Source organism: Pangasianodon hypophthalmus, chromosome 29 (assembly GCF_027358585.1).
Source record: "Pangasianodon hypophthalmus isolate fPanHyp1 chromosome 29, fPanHyp1.pri, whole genome shotgun sequence".
In the NCBI taxonomy this organism is placed as follows: Eukaryota; Metazoa; Chordata; class Actinopteri; order Siluriformes; family Pangasiidae; genus Pangasianodon; species Pangasianodon hypophthalmus.
The window spans coordinates 390,558-416,077 of NC_069738.1; the positions used below are offsets into that span (position 1 = coordinate 390,558).

Sequence of the window (25,520 nt, forward strand, 5' to 3'; positions counted from 1 at the left end):
AGTATTAATATTCACTCAAAGCATATTTATACAACCTTATTGAGCTACAAAGCTATGCCATTATGCCAGTAAATTAATACAGAGTGTGTGAATGTGCAGCCTGAGCATGTGGAGCAGTGTTAGCGGGCGTGGTCGTTAAGAGGGAGTGTGAGAGCATGCAAAGCTATTTGCACAGAGCAGTGAACGGAGCATGCAGAGAAGCTTCCATCATTCCATGAACCTAATAGGATCAAATGTGTTGTGACTGTTTACATGTAAAAATCATATTTGCTTATTTATTGTTGCATAAGAGTGTAATACTGAATGACAAATAGACTAATGTGATCATTTTGGGAATTTTACTTTGAATCAGAACAAGGTATGTTTCCAGAAGAAAAGGGATTAGAGTGACTATACATAGCTGTAGGAACACCTGCACCAAAAGTCTCTCTAGCGTGTACTGTACAAGCAAGGGAAAGCAAAATGGGCGTGTCTCACTGCTCACGTGTGGAAGCTTCTCTGCTCAGATTGGACATCCTCACACTCACTATTTTATGCCGTTGCCATGAAGGGGTGTACTCGGTCTGCAACAATGTTTAGGTAGGTGGTACGTGACCAGGCCACCTTCTTCCATTGCTCCATGGTCCAGTTCTGATGCTCAAGTGCCCATTGTAGGAGGTTTCAGTGGTGGACAGGGTCAGCATGGGCTCTCTGACCGCTCTGCAGCTATGCAGCTCCATACGCAGCAAGCTGCGATGCACAAGACCTGCCGTTTTGGAGATGCTCTGACCCAGTCGTCCAGCCGTCACAATTTGGCCCTTGTCAAAGTCACTCAGATCCTTACACTTGCCCATTTTTCCCCCTGTTCTGAAATGACTGTTCACTCGCTGCCTAATATATCCCTCCCCTTGACAGGTGGCATTGTAACAACTTAATAACTCTGAGATAATCACTTCACCTCTCAGTGGTTTTAATTATATTAAATTATTAATGTTATGGCTGATGGGTGTATATTATATATATATATATATATATATATATATATATATATATAGCAGGTGGTGCTCCGAAAACAATGTGGGCTTTATAGATAATTGGACTAACTTTGAGGGCAAGGTTGGCCTGTTAGGGCGGGACGGTGTCCATCCCACTCGGGAAGGTGCTGCTCTCATTTCTTGCAGCATAGCACATAGTCTCAGAACAGGCCTAGTTAATCGGTGACAATCCAGGGCCAAGGCCAGGGAGCAGACAAGCAGGCTAAACCGACCATCTGCTAGCTGCACTGAGTCGTCACTTAGGTTCCACCGTATTGAGACTGTGTCTGTTCCCCGAGCTAAACAAAATTATAGACATACTCAGACAATTTGTTTTAGTAACCTAATTAACATAAAATTAAACCAAACCGAATGCATAGCCAGCACCATTGATCTGAAGCTAGGACTGTTGAATATTAGATCTCTTACGTCTAAAGCGCTTATTGTTAATCAAACCATTACTGATCAGGAGTTTGATGTACTGTGTTTAACAGAAACGTGGATTAAACCAAACGAGTTTGTAGCATTAAATGAAGCTAGTCCACCTGGATACAGTTATATTCAGTCACATAGTATATATAAGTGACATAAATGTAAATATAAAAATAATTTTAATACTTGGATGAAAATCCTTTGCAGTCAATGACTGCCTGAAGTCTGGAGCCCATGTTCTCAAAACTCAAATTCTGAGTTTCCTCCCTGGAGATGCTTTGCCAGGCCTTCACTGCAGCCACCTTCAGTTTCTGCTTGTTTGTGGGTCTTTCTGCCTTCAGTCTTGTCTTCAGTAAGTGAAAAGCATGCTCTATTGGGTTGAGATCAGGCGACTGACTTGGCCATTGAAGAATATTCCATTGCTTTGCCTTCAAAAAGTCTTGAGTTGCTTTCGCAGTATGTTTAGGGTCATTATCCACCTGCACTGTAAAGCGGCGTCCTATCAGTTTTGTAGCATTTGGCTGAAGGTGAGCAGAGAGTACAGCCCTATTGGCTGATTAATAGCAATTGCTTGCGGTTAGCTGTGCAGCTAACCGGCTGCGGCTTTTCCTGGCTCTGCCTGCATTCCCAGCGCTTACAGCTCCTTTTGGTGCTCACTATGATTTATCTCTTCTGGTCTCGATTTCTCCAGCCACATCACGGATGATTTCTTGGTGCTGATTTCTTCCCTTTCTCTGTACACTGTATACTTTGTATACTGCCCCTGTGGCTAGCAGCTAACAACAGACGTGGAGCCCGTGTGACTGGCATAATGAACTACTCGGCCACTCAACTGATAGAATATAACAACCATAACATTCCATCATGTATATCAGTCATTAAAGAACTTGGACTCCTACATCGTCCCCGGTATATCCACAGAAGCTCTCAGCTAAAGTTTGCTTACTCCCGGTCTGGTACGAAATTCCTTCCGTTTGGGCAGTTGTGCGCCCTGTCGCATCTCTTCCACGTCATCAGAGAACTGATAATCTGTGGATTAGTAGCACTGGAGATACTGCATCAGCACCACACATGGAACCAAACAGAAAACGTGGAGTGGATTTCAGCCTACTTCGGCCAGTACGTAGATTCACTGCTTCATCTAAAATTAAAATTGAACTGTTTAATACACAATCCCTCACAAACAAATCCTGCTTCATACATGATCATATTCGGGACAAAAGTTTGGACATAATGTGCCTCACAGAAACCTGGCATCAACCAGATGTTTTTCTGTTTTAAATGAGACCTGTCCTCCTGGCTACTGTTATTTACAAAAAGCTCGTAGCACTGGCCGTGGTGGTGGCCTGGCTGTCATCTACCACAGTCACCTAGATCTGTCCCCTCTGGCCCTCTCTGAGCTGTCTTCCTTTGAATGTTTGGCATTTAATTGTAAGCCCCCTTTCACAATGACAGTACTATTAATCTACCGGCCACCCAAACTAAATGCATGCTTCATCTCAGAGCTATACAATTTTCTTTTAACTTTCTGCACAACCTCTTCCAATATAATAATACTTGGAGATGTCAACAACCCCTCTTGCCATCTTGCTACAGAATTCCTGCAGTTATTGGATTGCTTAAACCTTAGACAACATGTTGATGTTCCTACACACACTAAGGGGAACGTTCTTGATTTGGTCATTACTAAGTCTGCCCTTTTAAATGCACCATTTGTGTATGATCTGGGTGTATCTGACCATAAGGTCATCTCCATGGAGCTGCCTTTTCTGTCTTCCCACATCAAACCCAAACGTGAAATACATTTCAGAAATCTGAAAAACATTAACACAGAAAACTTGACCTTAAGCCTTCAACATCTTCATTCTGTAAATGTCTCATCAGTCACTGAATCTGTGGAATCTTATAATAAGATACTGAGCAGCATTTTGGATCTTCATGCACCCATCAAAGTTAGGACAATTGCGTTTTCTCGCTTAGCTCCCTGGTTCACAAGAGAACTGCGGAAAATGAAAGCAGCTGGACGTGCCATTGAGCGGCGGTATAATGCTTCTGGACTTACTGTTCACAAGCTGGCCTATCGGGACCACCAAAAAGCTTATTTGAAGTCCATCAAAGAAGCACGGTCACAGTACTATTCAAATATTATTCACAATAGTTCTGGCAATTCCAAACAGTTGTTCTCCACCATAAATCACCTCCTTAAACCTCAAATTGCTCCACTCACAGGAGCTACAGAAGAACAATGCAACGATTTTATGACCTTTTTTAAAACCAAAATTGACAAAATTCACTCCTCTTTTTATGTTCCCTCCTCCTTGTCTGTGTAGCGGTTTTTCCTCTGCGTTGTGTTATTTTGATGTTAATAAAAAGATTTTCCACACAAATCTGGTCGTGCCAAAGGTGATTTAATTGCAGCGCCTTCTCTCTCTCTCTCCTCTGTGCAGTAAAACACAAACAGACAAGTACTGTTATCTGCAAATCTTTCTCTTTTGCCTCTCCTCTCTAGTGACATCGCAGGAAAGAGCACGCACACACACTTTACAACACACATACACATTATATATAATACAAAGTGTAAATAATAATAATACTAAGAATAATTAATTATTAATTAACAACATGTCATCCTTATATAAAATAATTCAAAACAGCATTACAGTGTTTCTTGGAGGCCAATTAACACACCTGCGCAGTAAAACACAAACAGACAAGTACTGTTATCTGCAAATCTTTCTCTTTTGCCTGTTAATCACAAAATACATGTTTAAGTACACCAGGTAGTCAACCACAAAACACACAATGATGCAATGCCCATCATATTAATAAACTATATATCTATAGTATGCTAACAAAATATATATATATATAGATATATATATATAATTATACATTTTATGTGTTATTTATCAATGTATATCTATCTATACACATTATTTAATCTAAGTGTTAGCCGCTTAGCCGCTAACACATCTCTCACTCGTGACGCACACACCAGGCCGCCATTTCACGCAATATACTATTCACCCATTAACAGCACTCAAGTCAACTTCATTTAACCGATTGATAACTTGAACTAATGGTCAAATATAACATCACATGGAATACTTTTTCACAGTTGATCTTTTAAACATGACATGAACGCCTATAAACCAATTCAACATCAGATGAACGGAGCTCTTGAAATCGTACCTCTCCTCTCTAATGACATCGCAGGAAAGAGGACGACTTCCTATTGTGCTGCGATTTGTACCTCTCACCTGCGTATGACGTCAGCCGACGTGCATACTGTGACTATCACCTTTAATAAGAGTGCACACCCTTCTTTCAAAATAAAATACCCCCTAACAAATAATTACTAAAAATAAAATAAAATAAAGTAAATAACTAAAATTTATAATCTGGTGTAACAACATAACCCTGCTACATCCACCCCACTGTTTTACACCAGATTATGAATTACATACAAAGTCTTAGCAAATTAACAATGTCACTTATTCTGAGATCACATTAGATCTGTTCAGTTCTCAACTGTCCCTTCCGAGATTAAGGTAATCCAGGGGTAGCTAATCCCCAAATTACCCACAGAAAACCATGCCTTTTACATAGTTCAATACATGACATCAACAATTGTACCCATAAAATGTACATCATCCAAAATATGTAGTTAACAAAACCAAAAAACAAAATGTTCCAACAATTTATCAACACTCAACTTTCATTCAACACTTTAAATTACATGAATTGCATGTACTCTCCGTGTAGACATTGACTGTATAAGCCTGTTAACTGGCTTAATGAGTCTCCCAGTCTTGACCTAAAACCATCTTGACCATTTGATTCTCTTACACTCTTCTGATCTTGCTCACTTGACACTGTCGTAGGAGTTTCTGTAACAGCTGGATTATCATGCTCATCAACTTTGGAAGCACATTCATCACTTAGAACTGCTGATACAGAAGAATCATCAGACACCAATGAACATACTGACAGAACTGGACTGAGTAAGTTGTCAGAACTTCTCTTATGCACTGGTACTCCGTCCATCTCAGTGTCACATTCCACAACTGTGTCACAAGGTGCATCACTCTGATCAACACTGAAACACTCAACAGACTCTTTTCTCATCACATCTGAGGCAGCTTCAAGATCGGCCACCCAACGAGAAGTTCGATCTTCACTCCGAGTTTGATTATCTTCATCACAAGAATCACAGACAGAGGAAATTTCAACACTGTCATCGCTATCACTGCCTTCATTCCAAGCGGGCACCGGCAGGAAGTTGACAGGCATCAACAGATTACGATGTACCGTCTTGATTTGACCTGTCCCAGGGTTTCTTATCTTATACGTGTTCAAAGTGTCACTTTTGCCCACAACAACATATACCACCCTCTCCCATCGGTCCGCTAGTTTCCTTTTTCCACGTTCCCCTTTATTCGCAAGAAGTACTCTGTCACCCAACTCAAGAGAATGTCCTTTTCCTTTACGGTCATAATACTCAGCTTGTTTAGTCTGTTGGCGTTTGGCATGTTCTTGAGTGACTGACATTGCTTTCCTCAAGTCTTTCTTAAGTGACTGAACATACTTGTGAACTTCAACGGTCTCATTATCCAAGATGACACTTCCAAACAAGACATCCACCGGTAATCTTGGTGTTCGTCCAAACATCAAGAAAAATGGCAGATACCCAGTGGTCTCATGTCTTGTACAATTGTACGCTAAAACAAGTGTGTTCAACATCTGCGGCCACTTAACTTTGGATCTCGGAGGAAGCGAACGGATCATATCACCCAGGGTACGGTTAAATCTTTCCGTTTGTCCATTCCCCATGGGATGATATGGAGTAGTGTGCGATTTTCTCACACCAGACAATCTCAACAGCTCAACCATCAAAGAGCTCTCAAAGTTAGTACCTCTGTCGGAATGTATGCGACCCGGGAACCCATAAATGCAGAAAAACTTGTTCCACAAGACACGCGCAACCGCTTCTGCAGTTTGGTTTGGACACACATAAGCGCAGGCAAACTTCGTGAAATGGTCAGTGACCACTAACACATCGACCGACTTGTTGTTAGAATCCTCCGCTGACCAAAAGTCAAGGCACACCATTTCTAGTGGAGCACTTGTCTGAATTGACACAAGTGGAGCCCTTGCCTCAGGCTCAGGTCTTTTACTCAAAACGCACTTTTCACACTCATTAATGTATTTCTTTATGTCTCCCTTCATAGACTCCCAGAAGAACTGCTGTCTGGCCAACCAGAGGGTGCGATGCTGACCCTGATGACCAGCATTATCATGCACACCCTTCAGGACAGTACTTCGAAGAGCTGTTGGCACAACAAACTGGTAAGTCTGTTTCTTAGTCACCGGATTCTTTGAGATTCTATAAAGAATACCCAACCTCAAGGCAAGTTTACCCCACTGCCGCAAAATTTTCAAAGTTCTTTTAGACTCATACACTTTTTCTCTGCGAGAGGGTCGTTTTCCTCTCTCCACAAAGAATTTCACTCTGTCAATCACAGGATCTTGACTCTGCTTTTCCAGCAATTCATCATGGGTAAGACTACCCAGTTGACTCTGCTCTACGTCCGCCAAGCTCTCTAAATGCTGCACATATGCCATACTCCTAATGGCTGCACCATGCTCCCAGCACTGGTGAGATCGAAGAACAGCTGACAAATCTTGACGAGAGACTGCCCCAGTAAGGTAAGTGGACCCAACATACACATTTTCACCACCATCTGTATGCTCTGAGAGTCCATCCTCTGCTTTGCAATCAAACTGCCTTTGTTCACATGAAAGATGGAACATATCCTGCACCTGCTCGACAGCAACAGACTTGGCCTCATGCAGCAAAATGTCGTAAGGTGTTCTAGTCAATCTATGCAGAATTCTCGAAATCGCAAATGGCTGCCTGCTTAACGCATTTGCCACCACATTTTTCGGTCCGGGAATGTATTGAATGTCAAAATCATACGGCGATAGCTTCGCCAACCACCGCTGTTCACATGCATCCAGCTTGGGTTTTGTGAGAATGTACTTAAGCGGGTTATTATCAGTCCACACAGTAAATCTGTGTCCCCTGAGCCAATGACTGAACTTATCACAAATAGCCCACTTCATCGCCAAAAACTCAAGTTTGTGTGCTGGGTACTTTGACTGAGCATGATTCAAAGATTTTGATGCAAACGCAATGGGCCTTGCCACAGCACTCCCCTCCTGAACCTGTGACAAAACGGCACCAAGCCCACTAGTTGAGGCATCCACAGACAACAGAAATGGCTTCGAAAAATCTGGGTGAGCGAGCAAAACCTGACTAACGTCTCCAGGTTACGTATGTAACCATGGTTCCCCAAGGGAACGAGACGCTGCGTCACGAAACGCTATGGGAATGCCCCCGCGTGACCGCGCTCTGAATCACGTTATACATGCTCCCTTTAGGTAACATAATCCGTAAACATAATATTAGCTTCCATTGTTATGCTGATGACACACAGTTATACGTCTCAGCTAGGCCAGATGAGAATAGCCAGTTAAAGAAAGTTGAGGCATGTGCGATAGACATAAGAGACTGGATGCTAAGCAACTTTCTCCTGCTAAACCCGGAAAAAACAGAGGTTCTGGTACTAGGACCACAAGCCGCTAGAAGTAAGTTTAAAGATCACACTGTTACTTTAGACGGTCTCTCTGTTTCAAGTAGTCTAACAGTAAAAGATTTCGGTGTGATTATAGACTCTAATCTCTCATTTGAGGCGCATGTAGATAATGTAAGCAGGTTAGCATTTTTCCACCTCAGAAATATCGCTAAGATTAGAAATATACTTTCGCTAAGTGATGCTGAAAAACTAGTCCATGCATTTATCACGTCCAGATTAGATTACTGTAATGCTTTACTATCTGGATGTTCGTCTAGATGCATAAATAAGCTTCAGATAGTTCAGAACGCAGCAGCGAGGGTCCTTACTAGGACTAGGAAGTATGAGCATGTCACGCCAGTCTTATCTACATTACACTGGCTCCCAGTAAGATTCCGCATCGATTTTAAAATATTACTCCTAACCTATAAAGCATTAAACGGTCTCGCTCCGCAGTATTTAAACGATATGTTAGTACCTTACGTTCCGCCGCGCCTACTTCGCTCTAAGGACGCAGGCTGTCTATCAGTACCACGCATTGCCAAAACCACGGCAGGGGGCAGAGCTTTCTCTTACCAAGCCCCAAAATTATGGAATAGCCTCCCAGTTAATGTACGTGAGGCAGACACGGTCTCAGTGTTTAAGTCGAGGTTGAAGACTTATTTATTTAACCTAGCATTTAGCGACTAGTGTTTTAGACAAAGGAGTAGATCTGGGGGACTCGTGGATGTTGAGTTTTATGGTGATCTGGTGTGTTTGGATGCTGTCTTCCTCACTCTCGTTAGTCACTCAGGTTTGTGACGGCAGAGTGATGTATGCCTTACATATCAGGGATCTCTCACGTCTGTGTTCCCCCTGGTTCTCCTTTTAGTTATGCTGTTATAGCTAGTCCTGCCGGAGTCCCCTGCACTCCTCATTAAGTCTTATCTCCACACGGTGACTGTGAGTGTACCTAACCACTTTACTTCTCTTTCTGCCGAGCTACACTCCTGAGCTACACTTTCCTTCTGTTTCTGCCGAGCTACACTCCTGAGCTGCCGGTGATCCAGACCCCCCTACGCTCTGGACCAGATGAGCATCACTCCTGAGCTGCTGGTGATCCAGACCTCCCCCCCCTTCACTCTGGACCTGTCCACCGGCAATGCTTCACATTGCCACGAAGACGCTTCAGCTGTTTTCTATGGACTACACAAACGCACTTTGTACACACACACACGTGCACTACATTGTAAACCCATATGAGGATGGGTTCTCTGCTGAGTCTGGTTCCTCTCAAGGTTTCTTCCTATCACCATCTCAGGGAGTTTTTCCTTGCCACCGTCGCCCTGCTTGCTCATCAGAGACATCACACACACACACTTCATTTTACTTTGTTTGTGTAAAGCTGCTTTGAGACAATGACGTTTGTAAAAAAGCGCTATACAAATAAAAATGAATTGAATTGAATTGAATTGAATCACGTGTCTAATCCGTCCAATGGATGGGCGAGACGTCACGGGTGGGGTGACGTAGCGACCCGGAAGCATAAAAGCCCGAGCGGCGAGCCCCGCGTTAGCTTACTGGAAAATGAAGCAAGCGCCGCAGGGACGCCGGAAGTGTGGCACCGAGACGCAGCGTCTCGTTCCCTCGGGGAACCATGGTTACATACGTAACCTGGAGACGTTCCCCTTCAGGAACTCGAGCTGCGTCACGAAACGCTATGGGAACGAGTATACCCACGCCGCCAGACTTACAAGTCCCTGCCTCCAGGAGGAGGCAAGCCTAAGGCACAAGGACAGAGGAGCCGGGAGTGGCTCGCGTATCTAGGTCATAAAACCTGGCAAAGGAAAGGGGCGTGGACCATCGCACTGGACACGTACAATTGAGCTTCCGATGGTCGGGCTCCCTAAAGGGAGGAGGACAGAAAGCCTGCAGCACGACCGGCCGTGGTGCCGAGGAGGGGACTTTCGGTACGTACCCCGCTCGGGGGTACAAGAACGCTTTGGCCAACCCAGGCGCAAAGTCTAAATAGGAAGGGGCCACAGAGAGGGCCTGAAGATCCCCCACTCTCCTAAGAGAGGAAATTGCCAAGAGAAAGGCAGTTTTTAACGTCAGAAGACGGTCCGAAATCTCCTCTATGGGCTCGAAGGGGGGTTTGCAGAGAGCCTCTAAAACCACGGCCAGGTCCCACGAGGGGACCCGAGATCGAGCTGGAGGTCTGATCCTCAGCGCACCGCGGAGGAAACGTGTCACCCAGGGGTGCCTGCCCACTGACTGGCCATCGAGAGGGGCGTGGCAGGCCGCAATAGCCGCCACGTACACCTTCAGGGTGGAGTGGGTCAGCCCCGCGGAGAGGCGGGCCTGCAAGAACTCCAGCACTGTACCAACTGGGCAGTGAACAGGGTCAAGCCGGCGGTCTCCGCACCAGGAAGTGAAAAGTTTCCACTTCAGGGCGCACAGTTTCCGCGTAGAGGGAGCTCTGGACTGGAGGATGGTCTCCACAACCTCGGTTGAGAGACCGGAAGCGCAGAGTTGTGCCCCCTCAGAGGCCACACCCACAGCTTCCACAGCTCTGGGCGGCGGTGAAGATGGCCCCCCGCCTGTGAGAGGAGATCCCTCCTGATTGGAATCTCCCATGGGGAGCCGTCTAGGAGGGAAATCAGGTCCGAGAACCATACTCGGCCCGGCCAGAACGGGGCTACTAACAGTAGATGAATTCCGTCTCGGCGCACTCTCTCCAGAACTCCCGGGAGCAGAGCGACCGGAGGAAAGGCGTACAGACGCGGCCTCGGCCACGGCTGTACCATGGCATCCAGTCCAAGAGGAGCTGGATGAGTCAGAGAGAACCAAAGGGGACAGTGCGACGTCTCCTGCGTTGCAAACAGATCCACCTGGGCTCTGCCGAACATACGCCATATGAGCTCCACCACCTCGGGGTGGAGTCTCCATTCCCCGGGCACCGGCCCCTGCCTCGACAGGGCGTCCGCTCCCACGTTGAGATAACCAGGGATGTAGGCTGCTCTCAATGAGAGGAGCTTCCCTTGGGACCACACAAGGATCTGGCGCGCCAGCCTGTAAAGGGGGCGCGAACGCAGACCTCCCTGGCGGTTGATGTAAGAGACCACCGTCGTGTTGTCGGTGCGCACCAACACGTGGCGGCCTCTTAGGTCTGGGAGAAAGTGTTTCAGAGCCAGAAACACGGCCAGCATCTCCAGGCGGTTGATGTGCCAAGTGAGATGGCGGCCGCTCCACAGACCACGGGCAGGACGGCCACTCATGACCGCTCCCCATCCGGTGAGGGACGCATCCGTCGCTAGCACTACGCGGCGACCAGGAGCTCCCAGGACCGGGCCCTGAGACAAGAACCCAGGTTCTCTCCACACAGCTAAGGCACGGCGGCATCGCCGCGTGACCTTGATCATGTGGAGCGGGTTTCCTCTGTTTCGGAAAAACCCCCTGGTCTTGAGCCACCACTGTAGGGGTCTCATGTGCAGCAGGCCAAAAGGTATCACGTTGGACGCAGCTGCCATCAGACCCAGCAGTCTCTGAAACTGCTTCACAGTGAGTGACCGGCCTACTTTCACTCTCGCGACCGCTGTGAGGACCGACTCGATCCGAGCAGGAGACAAACGTGCCTGCATCGTGGTCGAATCCCACACGACGCCTAGATAAGCGGTTCTCTGAGCTGGAGAAAGCACGCTTTTCTCGGCGTTTAGTCTTAACCCCAGTTCCTTCATATGGGCGAGAACGACATCTCGATGCCGAGCCGCCATCTGCTCTGAATGAGCTAAAATCAACCAGTCGTCGATATAATTCAGTATGCGGATGCCCTGTAGTCGCATAGGAGCCAGGGCAGCATCCACGCACTTCGTGAAGGTGCGGGGTGAGAGTGCTAGGCCGAAGGGAAGAACCCGATACTGGTAAGCTTCGCCCCCGAAAGCGAACCTCAGGAACTTCCTGTGTGGGGGAAGGATGGAGTTGTGGAAATACGCATCTTTTAGGTCGATCGTGACAAACAAGTCCTCGGACCTGATCTGAGACACGACCTGAGTGACCGTAAGCATCCTGAACTTCAGTCGTGCGACTGAGAGGTTCAATTGCCGCAAGTCCAAAATGGGACGCAGCCCTCCCCCCTTCTTGGGAACAATGAAGTACCAGCTGTAGAACCCAGACTCTCTGTCGTGAGGAGGGACCACCTCGATGGCCTCCTTCCTCAGGAGAGTGTGTACTTCCTGCTCCAATACCAGAGCCTGCTCGGGACCCACCACAGTGGGAAGAACCCCAGAAAAACGAGGCGGAGGCGAGCCGAACTGAATTCGGTAGCCTCTTTCTACAGTACGCAGGACCCAATGAGACACATTCGGCAGAAGTTTCCACGCTGCCAGAAAGCTCACTAAGGGAATCAGTCTCTCGAGACCGACCTCTGGTGTAATAGAAGCGGTTAGCTGAGTGCCCTGAGGCGGCGAACCGACATGGGGGAAATGAGCTAACCGCTGCGAAGGCCTCAGAAGACCGGAGACCGCTGCGCCCTGAAGCACCATAGGTGGCAGGGTTGGCAGATCGACCTCCTGAGGGCACTGGGGGGACCCGGGCACCGTGAGATGAGGTGTACGCCGCGTCGCCCCAGAGGGGCCCGCCCTCGGAAGCCCTGGGCCAAAACCGTCAGGGCTTCTTAGCTGCGGCCCTTCTGGACATGAGGACGGTCCTTAGATCTGTCTTGGCGCCCGAAGGGCCGGGCCCAGAGCGTTGTCGCGACTCCTGCTCCCTCCTCGGGGGAGCACGGGAGGCGACGCTCTGTTTTTGGGCCTCCCTGTGAGAGGAGGCAGTACACGGAGGGGGCTGCCCCCGCCCAGCAGCCCCACGAGCCAGAGAGCGGCGAGGGAGAAACCGCTGGAACGCCACCGCCTGTGTACGAGCCTGCTGGTACCTGTAGATGACGGAGCTAACAGCGTCGCCGAACAGACCAGAGGGCGCCAGCGGGGCGTCCATGAGCACGACCCTGTCCTTCTCTTTCATATCGGACAGGGTCAGCCAGAGATGCTTCTCCGCCGCCACCAGGACTGCCATAGACTGACCGATATCAGCGGCCCGCCTGAGCTCAGCTACCTGCTCAGACGTCCTCTCCCCTTGCTCATCCAGCTCTTTAAGCAGGTCGGCCTGGTACGCCTGTAACACCGCCATGGTGTGCAGACACGCACCAGCCTGACCTGCTGCCGTGTACGCCTTGCCTACCAGCGCTGAGGTGGTCCGCAGCGGCTTGGTAGGCAACGCCGGAGCCTTCAGGGACGATGCAGCAGCAGGGGACAGATAGCTGGCTAGCGTCTGTTCAACCCTGGGCATCGCCCTGTAACCGGAGTAGTCCAGCCCTGCCACATTAGCGTAATGGGAAGAAGTGGGGCTGAACAACCGGGCTGAAAACGGCCTATTCCAGGACCTCGACACCTCAGTGTGGAGGTCCGGAAAAAAGGGCAGGCTCCGGGGCGGAGGTGGCGGCCTACTGCGTAGAAAACGCTCATCCAACCTAGAGCACTGAGGCTCAGGCCGTGACTCAGCGGGCCAGTCAATGTTAAGCTTGGCGACTGCCCGCGTAACCACCTCGAGCAGCTCCCCATATTGAGGAGACTGCGGCTCTGGGTCGACGCTCTCCACATCGACCTCCTCGGAGGACGCTCCCCGGGGGGAAGAAACCGCAGAGCGTGCTTCCGAGCCCAGGGAGGGGACAGTGGACCTGGAGGGTGAGGAAGGAGAAAGGGACGGGCCCGTCTCCATTCCCTCCGCCAGGTCCATCTGCGAGCCCCACGAGCGCAACCGCCGCTCTGCCTCGGCAGAAGCGGGGCCGGCACCGCGAGGCACGCTAGTGAGGGCTCCCTCCTCAAAGAGAGCCCAGCGGGAGCGGAGAGTGCGCAGCGGTAAACGCTCGCAATGTGCGCAGCCGGCTCCCTCGAGAGCCGACTGAGCGTGCTCCGCTCCCAAACAGGCAACGCACAGACTGTGTGTATCCCCGCCCGTAATATATCGCGGACAGGGAGGAACACACAGCCTGAAGCGCTGCCCGCTCTCGCCCTTAGTCTTATCTTTGGCCTTTGGCATGCCGCCGATAAAACACAAAATAGACAGAATAAAGACAGACAATATACATAGAGCGCTTGCTGAAAACAGGAAGCTAACGCGGGGCTTGCCGCTCGGGCTTTTATGCTTCCGGGTCGCTACGTCACCCCGCCCGTGACGTCTCGCCCATCCATTGGACGGATTAGACACGTGATTCAGAGCGCGGTCACGCGGGGGCGTTCCCATAGCGTTTCGTGAAGCAGCTCGAGTTCCTGAAGGGGAACCAAGGCAGTCTTCAAATTTTCCAGGGCTGCCCTGCAGTCATCAGTCCAATCTGATGGAGAAAGAGTACGACTTCCCTTCAGCCGCTTTACTCCTCTCCACACCCTAGGCCTTTTCTGACCTGTCAAAAGCTGAAACAAGGGTTTAGCCACCGAAGAGCAATTCTCTATGAAGTGCTGGTAGTACACCACCATGCCTAAAAAGGACCTGATTTTACTCGCTGCTGGTGTAACACCGTCATTCTCCATCAAATCTTTCTCAGCTACACTCACAATGGCTTCAATTTTTGCTGGATCACTGGTGACCCCTTCTTCAGACACAATATGACCCAAAAATTTTACTGACCTCCTCAAAAATCTACATTTTGAAGGAGACAGTTTCAAATTGTGGTCTTTCAGACGCCGAAACACCATCTCGAGCCTTCCCAAACTCTCCTCTTCAGTCTTCCCGAAAACTAACAAATCATCCAGATAACACAAAAGGCTTAAGAAATTCTGGTCACCAAACACAGTCAACATCATCCTCATAAATGTTGCTGGACTGTTGCACAATCCTTGAGGCAACCGATTATATTCATGGAGCCCCAAGGGTGAACAGAAAGCAGTGAATTTCTTATCATCTTCGTGTAACGGAATGTTGTAGTACCCGGAAGTCAGGTCCATGGTGCTAAAGTATGCGTTCCCACCCAAAGCCGCCAGCACATCAGCTTCGTGAGGAAGGGGGTGAGCATCCTTCACTGTGTGTGCATTCAGCCATCGGAAATCAGTGCATATCCTTAAATCACCATTTTTTTTCCACACTAAGACCAATGGCTATGCAAACTCACTGCTCAACTTTCTTATAATTTCCTTCTCCTCCATTTCGTCTAAAGTCTCTTTCAACTTCAAATAATGTGCGGGAGATAGACGGCGATATGGAAGACGAAAGGGCCTGTCATCTGTAACTCTGATACGATGACAAAAGCCCTTCGCTTCGCCACAGTCCAAACTGTGCCTAGAAAAAACACACTCATATTTTTCGACCAGATCAATGAGCTTGTTCTTCCAAAAGGGAGACACTTCGCAATCCCTGACATTCAGATCGCCCAGCCCCAGGTCGTGCAACCTGCTGTCACATACCAAACTTGCTGCAGATGTAGAGGTCTTCGTCATTAGGCTGCCACACGACCTGTCAGAACATACCGCACCCGCATTTTGGCTAACTATCATGTCAGTGCTTTGTGCAAGGTCCTCCAAAGCAATGCAAGGGTACACATCAGCCACCTTTGCATTTTTCCTCAGCACAATTTCCGCATTGGTCGGGTTGATCATCTTTACTGGAAGCCAGCCATCACCCCACAAAGGTGATACAACCCTCCCAACCAAGACATTCCGATGCACACAACGTGAAGTACTTGGCTCGATGACTACTGTGCTCCCTATTGACAGTACTGATCCCGGAGGTAAACGACCCCAGACAAGGTGTTCACTCATAGGCTGCAGTGTCACCGATGACCTCAGTCTCAGCGTACCCACCTTGTCAGGAATTGAATCACCCCTCCATCTCTCTATACATGAAAGCATACATAAAAATTGGCTATTGTCAGACTGTATAGCCGAGTCAGGTCTATTCACCACCCTCCAAAATTGGTCTGTTCGCTTCATCTGACTTATTAGAGGTTTCAAGACATTAGTTCCAAGTATGATTGGGTCCTTTTGACCACTCACAATCAGAACAGGGACACTAAAACTAACCCCGTAGACTTCAAGCTTCAGATTGATTAAACCATCAGGACTAGTTTGCTTTCCACCGCAACCTACCAAAACAATATCTGAAGAGCTCAGGATATCCTCGTCCAGCACCCCAGCGTCTCTCAGTTGAGGAATCACATCAGCGCTCAAAGTAGTCGCCATGGAGCCACTGTCCAACATTCCCCGAAGCTCAACTCTGTCCTGTAATAGCACACTCGCATAAAACAAACTGCTACTCTGATCAACCTGCATGCTGTTCTGAAAAATTACAGTTTTGCCAACACTTTCACAGAAGAAGGAATAAACAGATTCAATACCAGCCTCACCAGAGGAATTACTACACAGCCCCACCTCGTCCTCTGCCCAAAGGGAGCTGTCTAGTTTCCCTGTGGCGTGACTGCATCTTGCCGACCAGAGCCCACCCTGGACGTAGTTTTGTCACAGTCGTAGCTCACGTGTCCAGCTGCAAAGCACTTGAAACACAAGTTATACATTCGACAATGAGCAGTCGTGCTGTGCTCACTGCTTAGACACACTCTGCATTCCCGAATCCTAGGCCCAGTTTGTTTAGACCAAGGGCCCCGCATAGACTGAGTGTTGCACACTAACGCTTTTTCCAGCAAAGTCAATACTTTGCCCAATGCATTCTCATCATCCCCGCCCGCACCCTGTTCAGACTTAGAACTCTCTGTCAGGACAGTTGCGAATGAACATAACTGCTAACTCTTTGCTCCTGTTATCCAGAGTTCTACCTTCCCGTCTTAAACTTTGCTCAGCAACATCTGCTGCCTTATTTAGTCTTATCCAGTAATCCCACGCACTTTCTCTAGGATATGGTCTCACAGAATAGAAGTCAGCCAACGGGATACCTGAACTGCTCTGGTCCCCGAAGTGCTGCTTCAAAACAGAAAAGACAGAGTCAACAGTAGGAGTCATTGCACCATTGCGCAGCCATACTTTCATTACATCTCTGGCCCGCCCCATTACTCTGTTCATTATCTCGTCAATCATTTCAGAATCAGTCACATCCAGTTTGTTCAGATATACCCTCATCATGTCTTCCCATTCCATGATTGAATATTTATCCGAACCATCTCCTCTAAAGTGTGGCGGTGCTGCCACCTCAGCTTTCAGGATCAAGTTCATTTTCGATGCATCAATGACAGTCGTATTTGTTTGATCAGTCACATGACCACTGACACCTACTTGAGACTTCTTAGCAGATGCATAATTTGAAAATTCAGTTGTCAACATACTTTCTCTGATTGACTGCCCAATCTCACTACCAATTTGTTTTATGAAGTTACTCATTTGACCTGACATTTCTGACTCCTGAGGAGCATACTCAAAATTACTGGCTGTAGGTAACGGGCTCCCACACATTTCACTACTGTCATAGGCAGAAACGCCAACTGTTCTACCCCGGCCCGTACTACAGTACTGAGGGTCCCCAAACAGCCTTGTTTCATCAGGCATATTTACTAGACTGCCCCGCCCTCTACCGACTGTAAATGTGTTGTCCCACCCCAAATCGCTTTGTTTAGCAGCCATTCCCCTCAGGTGTCAGATTACGCTTTCAAAACCCAACAACGTTGTGTAAAAAAACCAAATCAAATTAAGGAAATTTAATCAGTGTTATAACTCTTCAAAACTTTCAAGTGTCCATAAACCTCATATAAGATTCAGTTCACTATGGTATTACAGTTCTTTGGTCGAAAACCCAGTCAAGTGACGATGAGAAATACCTTCATCCAGTTTATCCAGTTAATTGATGACATTCCTCAATGATCCAGCACGGTGCTCGTCTGATCCAGCTAAGCCACAACTCACCAGTCCAACAGTCTCGCCTCCAGCTCCGCTCAGCGCAGGTCAAACTCCATGTCAGCAATCCCGGCGGTCGACAACGATCAACGATTCGATGGGTCACGGCACCAGTTTTGTAGCGGTTTTTCCTCTGCGTTGTGTTATTTTGATGTTAATAAAAAGATTTTCCACACAAATCTGGTCGTGCCAAAGGTGATTTAATTGCAGCGCCTTCTCTCTCTCTCCTTTGTGCGGTAAAACACAAACAGACAAGTACTGTTATCTGCAAATCTTTCTCTTTTGCCTCTCCTCTCTAGTGACATCGCAGGAAAGAGCACGCACACACACTTTACAACACACATACACATTATATATAATACAAAGTGTAAATAATAATAATAATACTAAGAATAATTAATTATTAATTAACAACATGTCATCCTTATATAAAATAATTCAAAACAGCATTACAGTGTTTCTTGGATGCCAATTAACATACCTGTGCGGTAAAACACAAACAGACAAGTACTGTTATCTGCAAATCTTTCTCTTTTGCCTGTTAATCACAAAATACATGTTTAAGTACACCAGGTAGTCAACCACAAAACACACAATGATGCAATGCCCATCATATTAATAAACTATATATCTATAGTATGCTAACAAAATATATATATATATATAGATATATATATATATATAATTATACATTTTATATGTTATTTATCAATGTATATCTATCTATACACATTATTTAATCTAAATGGTAGCCGCTTAGCCGCTAACACATCTCTCACTCGTGACGCACACACCAGGCCGCCATTTCACGCAATATACTATTCACCCATTAACAGCACTCAAGTCAACTTCATTTAACCGATTGATAACTTGAACTAATGGTCAAATATAACATCACATGGAATACTTTTTCACAGTTGATCTTTTAAACATGACATGAACGCCTATAAACCAATTCAACATCAGATGAACGGAGCTCGTGAAATCGTACCTCTTCTCTCTAGTGACATCGCAGGAAAGAGGACGACTTCCTATTGCGCTGCGATTTGTACCTCTCACCTGCGTATGACGTCAGCCGACGTGCATACTGTGACTATCACCTTTAATAAGAGTGCACACCCTTCTTTCAAAATAAAATACCCCCTAACAAATAATTACTAAAAATAAAATAAAATAAAGTAAATAACTAAAATTTATAATCTGGTGTAACAACATAACCCTGCTACATCTGCCCCAACTGCTGACCTGCAGTCTGATATTTCGATCCTGCTTTGCTGCTTCCCAGAAGTTACTCAATATGAGGTCGAAGACACCATCAGGGGGATGAGATCCTCCACATGTGCCCTCGACCCTTTTCCTCCACCTCTGTTGAAAGCAAATATTTCTGCCATCAGTCCCCTTATCACCATGATAATAAACCAATCCCTTCAGACTGGCCATGTACCGTCTGCCTTGAAAACGGCCATAATCAGACCATTACTTAAGAAACCCTCAATTGATCCTCAAATCTTTGCGAACTATAGGCCCATATCCAACCTGCCATTTCTCTCTAAGGTTCTGGAGAAAGTAGTTGCCAGCCACCTTCAAGACCACCTCAAACACAATAACATTTTTGAAAAGTTTCAGTCTGGTTTCCGTTCCGCTCACAGCACGGAAACAGCCTTAGTGAGAGTCACAAATGACCTGCTGATGACAGCTGATGCTGGTTCACCATCACTTCTTGTCCTTTTGGATCTTTCTGCAGCGTTCGACACCGTTGATCACGGTATACTTCTCAACAGGCTACACCACTCCGTTGGACTTAATAACACCGTCTTGCGCTGGTTTGAGTCATACCTTACAGACAGATCTGAATTTGTGGCCATGGGAAGCTCAAGGTCCCATTCACATGCTGTTGGATGCAGGGTTCCACAGGGATCAGTTCTTGGACCTATTTTATTCATTCTTTACATGCTCCCCCTTGGCAAAGTCATCAGTCGCTTGGGAATTTCTTTCCATTGTTACACTGATGATACACAACTATACATGAAAAATGATTCTCACTCATCATCATCATCGTCATCATCATCATCAACTTTAACTACACTCACTGCCTGTCTGGAGGAGATAAGGGCATGGATGAATCATAACTTTCTCCAGCTGAACAGCTGAAAAACAGAAGCCATCCTCATTGGTTCCCCTCATCAGATCAGAACATCTACCATAACTTGTATTACATTCTCTGGCCAGGACATCCCCCTATCACCATTAGTTACAAATCTTGGTGTTAGGTTTGACCCTCATTTAACCTTTGAGGCTCACATTAAACATCTTTGCAAAACATCATTTCATCACCTCAGGAATATAGCCAGACTCCGTCCTACACTCTCCCTACATGATGCTGAGAAACTCGTCCACGCCTTTGTCTCCTCCAGACTGGACTACTGCAACTCTCTTCTCATCGGGATCCCTAGCAAGAACATCCAGAAACTCCAGCACATACAGAATAGTGCCGCTAGGATCCTGATGAGGGTGCGTAAATAAGAACATATCACACCAATTCTTCAATCATTACACTGGCTTCCCATTTCCGCTCGGATTGAATACAAGGTCTCCCTCCTCACACATCAGTGCATCTATGGCAACGCCCCCACTTACCTTAAAGAACTCCTCACCCCACAGATTTCAGCACGTCCCCTCCGCTCTACAAACACTCATCGTCTCCTCCCCCCTAGGACTAAGACCCGCACCATTGGGGATCGAGCCTTTTGCGCCGCTGCTCCTCGCCTATGGAATGCCCTCCCTGAACATCTGAGGGCTCCACAAATGACTGATGGTTTTAAAACGGATCTAAAAACGTACCTTTTTAAAAAGTGTTTTAATATTTAGAGTTTAAATTTCTGTGCTAATCTCAGTTGGCAGCTGGTTTTAATTGCTGTGTGTTATTATGACTCTTTTCTGTAGCACTTTGAGATTTTCATTAAAATGTAAAGTGCTTTATAAATAAAATGTATTATTATTATTATTATAATGATGGCCTCCTTCACCTGCATTGAGATCTCCTTGGACTTCATATTGGTAGCTCCAGCCAAACAGCTGCCAAATGCCAACTCAATACCTGATATCAACTCCAGACCTTTTATCTGCTTCATTTGTCTTGAAGTAACGAGGAAATGGACCGCACCTGGTCAATTAACTTCTTGTCAGTCAATTGTCCAAATACCTTTGAGCCCCTGAAAATGGAGGTACTTTGTTGAAAATGGCTGTAATTCCTAAATGGTAAATTCCATATTTTTGTGGAACCTTTTAAAATAAAGCTGAGAGTCGACACTTTGATCACATCTTGATTGTTTTATTTCAAATCCATTGTGGTGGTGCATAAAGGCAAAATCACAAAAACTCTGTCATTGTCCAAATACTTCCGGACCTAACTGTACATCAGCCCCATCTAACTGGCAGAGAAGGAGGGGTCACAGTTATTTATAATGATAATCTAGGCGTCACACAAAAACCTAGTCATAGATTCAATACGTTTGAAGTTCTTTATACATACGTAGCCACAAAAAATAAGTTACCCAGACGATTCCACTAATTATTATTTACGGACCCCCAGGGCCATATTCAGAATTCCTTTGTGAATTTGTGGATTTCATCTCTAACCTGGTTGTTTCTTTAGATAAAGAGTTAATTGTTGGAGACTTTAATATTCATTTCGATAATCGACTGTTGGTATTCCAAACAGCATGGAAGGAGAGCCTCCGGAGGTATAGAAAAGCTCTTAGTGCTGCTAGATCAATTTATCTCTCCACCCTAATAGAAATTAACAAAAATAATCCTAGAAAAAGAATAATCCAAACACACCAGTATGTAGTTGCGATGACAAAATGGAAAATATCATGCAAAAAAATACTGACTATTAATTTAAAGCTAGACAATTCTATAATTAACCCTGTAGATAATAATATAGCCATAATGGATCAGCAATTACAATGAGAGACCAAACTAATTTCACTAATTTCCTCATCAACATCATAAACCTGTATACTAGATCCCTTATTTACATGTTTCTTCAAACAGATAATTCCAGAAGCAACCAAACCTTTTCTAAAGATAATCAATTCTATAGACCAATATCAAACCTCCCTTTATCTCCAAGGTCCTAGAAAAGGTTGTAGCACAGCAGCTATGCTCATACCTACATAGGAATAACATTCATGAAATGTATCAGTCAGGATTTAGGCCTCATCATAGCACAGAGACAGCGCTGGTTAAAGTGGTAAATGACCTACTACTGACCTCTGATCAGGGTTGTGTCTCTCTTTTGTGATTTAGTCCGTGCTAAACAAAGTAATAAACAAATTTAAAATTGAGTATTTTGTGGATTTTTTTCACTTTGTGTATTGGAGATAGTATTCCTCTTACACCACAGTGAATTTCAAACTATTGAAATTTTTTATTTATGAATGAATGACACAATGCAAATTTAACGTTTAAAAAGTGGTTTAATGTTATGCATCATAATTTTAGGGGCCTAAATTACTTTCAGGTCACAACAGCCAGCCCACAGGCCCAACCTGGAGAATTCACATAATCAATATTTTCTTTATTACATTTACATTTTTGTATTTTATGATTTCTGCAAATTAATTTAATAAATAACAAAGAGAAAAGAGATAATCTTGAATTTATATTTCCAATATTTTAAAAAATGAACAATTATTCTTTAACATGTTAATTATCCCATTTTGAAACCATAAAAAATTAGTTTTTTCATTTTGAATGAATGCAAAAAAGTACACGGACCCCCACCACTGCCCTTTATTACATTTTTGCTAACGTTACATACATGCAGTAAAGACTATAGTTAATTCCTTTCTCCATATTTTAAAATGATCAGTTTAACATAATAACATTAGCGTTTATGATAACAGAGTGAGAACAGAGGAAATCAAACAGGTTGTATCGAAAGCTTAGATACAACAGGTTGTAAAGAGGAAGATTTATCTCTGTTAAAGGGTACAAACAATATTCAGTTTATGTGTGATATAAATCCTGTAAATACTTTCAGAAAATAACACAACGACCCTTTTCTTTAAGCTTATCTAGCTCTGATTGTATGCTGTCTAGCTCTGATTTTGTGCTGTCTAGCTCTGATTTTATGCTGTGTAGCTCTGATTTCATGCTGTCTTGCTCTGATTTTGTGCTGTGTAACACTGATTGTGCGTTGCGGTGAAGCTCATTGAGAAGGTCATAATCCTTTTGATTCTTTGTAATCAGTTCTTCTATGCGTTTTTCAAGTTGAGCTTTTATATCATTAAACTGTTCAGCTTGTCTTCTAGCCCCAGTTTCATATTTGTTCTTCATTTCTTTCTCCTTTTCCTCATACTGCTTTTTCATTTCCACTCGTTCTCTATCTTCTCTTTCTTTTCTGACTTTTTCTTCTCTTTTTCTTCTTTCCATTTCCTCTTTCCTCTCTCTCTCTATCTCTTCTCTCCGTTTCTGAAGATTCCTTCTCTCCTCTTCTCTTCTCTCATTGTCCTCATAGGTTCTTCTCTCCCACTCTTCCTTTCTATTTTTTTCCAGTTCCTCATACTCTTTCTTTATTTTTAATTTGCTTTCTTCATACTCTCTCTTTCTCTGATCTCTCTCCCTCCTTTCTCTCTCTTTCCATTGTTCTCTTTCTTTTTCTCTTTGAAGTCTGTCTTCGTCTCTTTCCCTTTCAAAATGTTTCCTCATTTGTTCCTGGTTTTCTTCCTGTTCTCTCTGTTCTTTCTCGTGTCTCTCTTTTGTTCTCCTGTATTCTTCTTCTCTTTTTCTTATCTGTTCCTTCCATTCCAGCTCTTGTTCTTGCAGTTTTCTTTCAATATCTTCTTTTATCTCTTTTTTACTGTTTTCTGCCTCCTTAATTTTTCTCTTCCAATTTTCCATCTCTTCTTCTTGTTTCTTTCTTCTCATTTGTTCTTCCTCTTCTCTCTTTTTAATCTCTTCTTTCTGCTTGTTCTTTAATTCTTCCATTGCTTGCCTCTGTTCATGTTCAAAACGTTCTTTATCTTTTCTATCTCTCTCTGCCCTCTTTCTCTCTTCCTCATCTCTTTCAGCTTGCTGTTTGAGAAATTTATTTTTTTGATCTTCCATTTCTTTTCTTATTTCCTCCAACTGGCGATCCCTCTTTGCCTTTTGCTCTTTTTCCTCTTCTGCCCTTCTCTGATCCTCCACTCTCCGTCTCTCTCTCTCTTCTTCTTCTTTCTTCTCATACTCTTGTTTTAAAGATTCTTCTTTCTCTTTAAACATGTTTTCCCTTTTCAGTCTTTCCTCTTCCAACTGTTCTCTCTCTTTCTCCAGACTCCTCTTCATCTGCTCCAGTTCTTCCTTATGTTTAGCCTCCAGTGCCTCCTTTTCAGCCTGCATCTGTTCCTCTTTCTCCTTCAGTATCTCCTGCTGTTTCTGCTGTATTGACATCTCCGCCATCTCAAACATCTCATTTGTAAAGTAATTGTTTCTGTCAAATTCAATCATTTCTTCAATCTTTCTCAGAAGGTCATAGACTTGGGTGCGATCTTTCTTTTCTTTGTTATTAAACACATGAACTCTTCCACCACAGTCCCGGATTAGCTTTAAAACACCTGCATGGCCACTACTATTGACAAAATCTTCAAGTGTCTGATCTTCCAGATCGTCTCCTCTGGTAAACAGCACTATGCTGTATTTAGCAGCCTCAGCACCAAACATTGTCTTGATCAGATTCAGTGTTTCCATCTCTTCCTTTGTAATTCTTCCCACACTCAACACAATGAGGAACACATGAGGTCCAGGTGCTGACAGTGAGATGCATTTCACAATTTCTTCTGTTGTTTCTTCGTTTGTTAGTGTGGTGTCAAAGAGGCCTGGAGTGTCAACAATAGCAACAGGTTTGCCCTGAACATCTCCAACTCCCTTCTGGCAGATTTTTGTCACAGAGGTCATGCTGACATTGCAGTGGAATTCTTTTCTTCCTAGGATGGTGTTTCCTGAGGCACTCTTTCCATTTCCTGTTTTCCCAATCAACACTATTCTCAGACAGCTGGGATCTGATGCTTCCGCCTCAGCACCTGAAAATGACACAGTGGCTTAGTTCATTTTTTTTAATGTCAAAGTAGATTTATGAAAAATCTTAAAAATACATATAATTTGTCCTTTGTCCCTTTTAATTTTAAATTGTAATTTTAGTTTCAATTTTAATAAGTGCATTTCCTAGGCAATAAAGTAATTTTTCCACCCTCTCTATGCACTCTGTTCAAACTGTGAGTGATTTTGCTGTGACATGACCACAGCCCCTTGCTCATTTTACTAGCTCTTGCAAGATTGACATAAAAGTGAGATTTTAACTGGCCTAAATACACAAGCTTGTTTAGTCTCTTGTCATCTCAAGACTGGACTCCAGTAACTCACTCCTGACAGGTCTGCCCTGGTGCGCCATTCGGACCCATGCAACTGATCCAGAATGCAGCTGCATGACTTGTTTTCAACCTCCACTGGCTTCCTGTAGCTGCTAGATTTAATAAGATTTAAAATGCTGATGCTTGCCTACAAAGTCAAAAATGGACCAGCACCCACCTACC

The 25,520-nt window shown here is 45.1% G+C and overlaps 1 protein-coding gene across 2 annotated transcripts in view; it reads right to left on the reverse strand.

Moving 5' to 3' along the window:
• Positions 1–25,520, reverse strand: part of LOC113525089 (interferon-induced very large GTPase 1) — a 68,965-nt gene that overhangs the window by 22,157 nt on the left and 21,288 nt on the right. Inside the window, exon 7 of one of the 2 annotated variants that reach the window (XM_026911533.3) lies at positions 21,440–25,010. The exons of the other annotated variant lie outside the window; for it this stretch is intronic. Within the exon in view, the coding sequence (XP_026767334.3) occupies positions 22,987–25,010 (2,024 nt within the window). The 3' untranslated portion in view covers positions 21,440–22,986. Of the gene's footprint in view, positions 1–21,439; positions 25,011–25,520 lie in introns of those variants that run through there. 2 annotated transcript variants of the gene reach the window in all.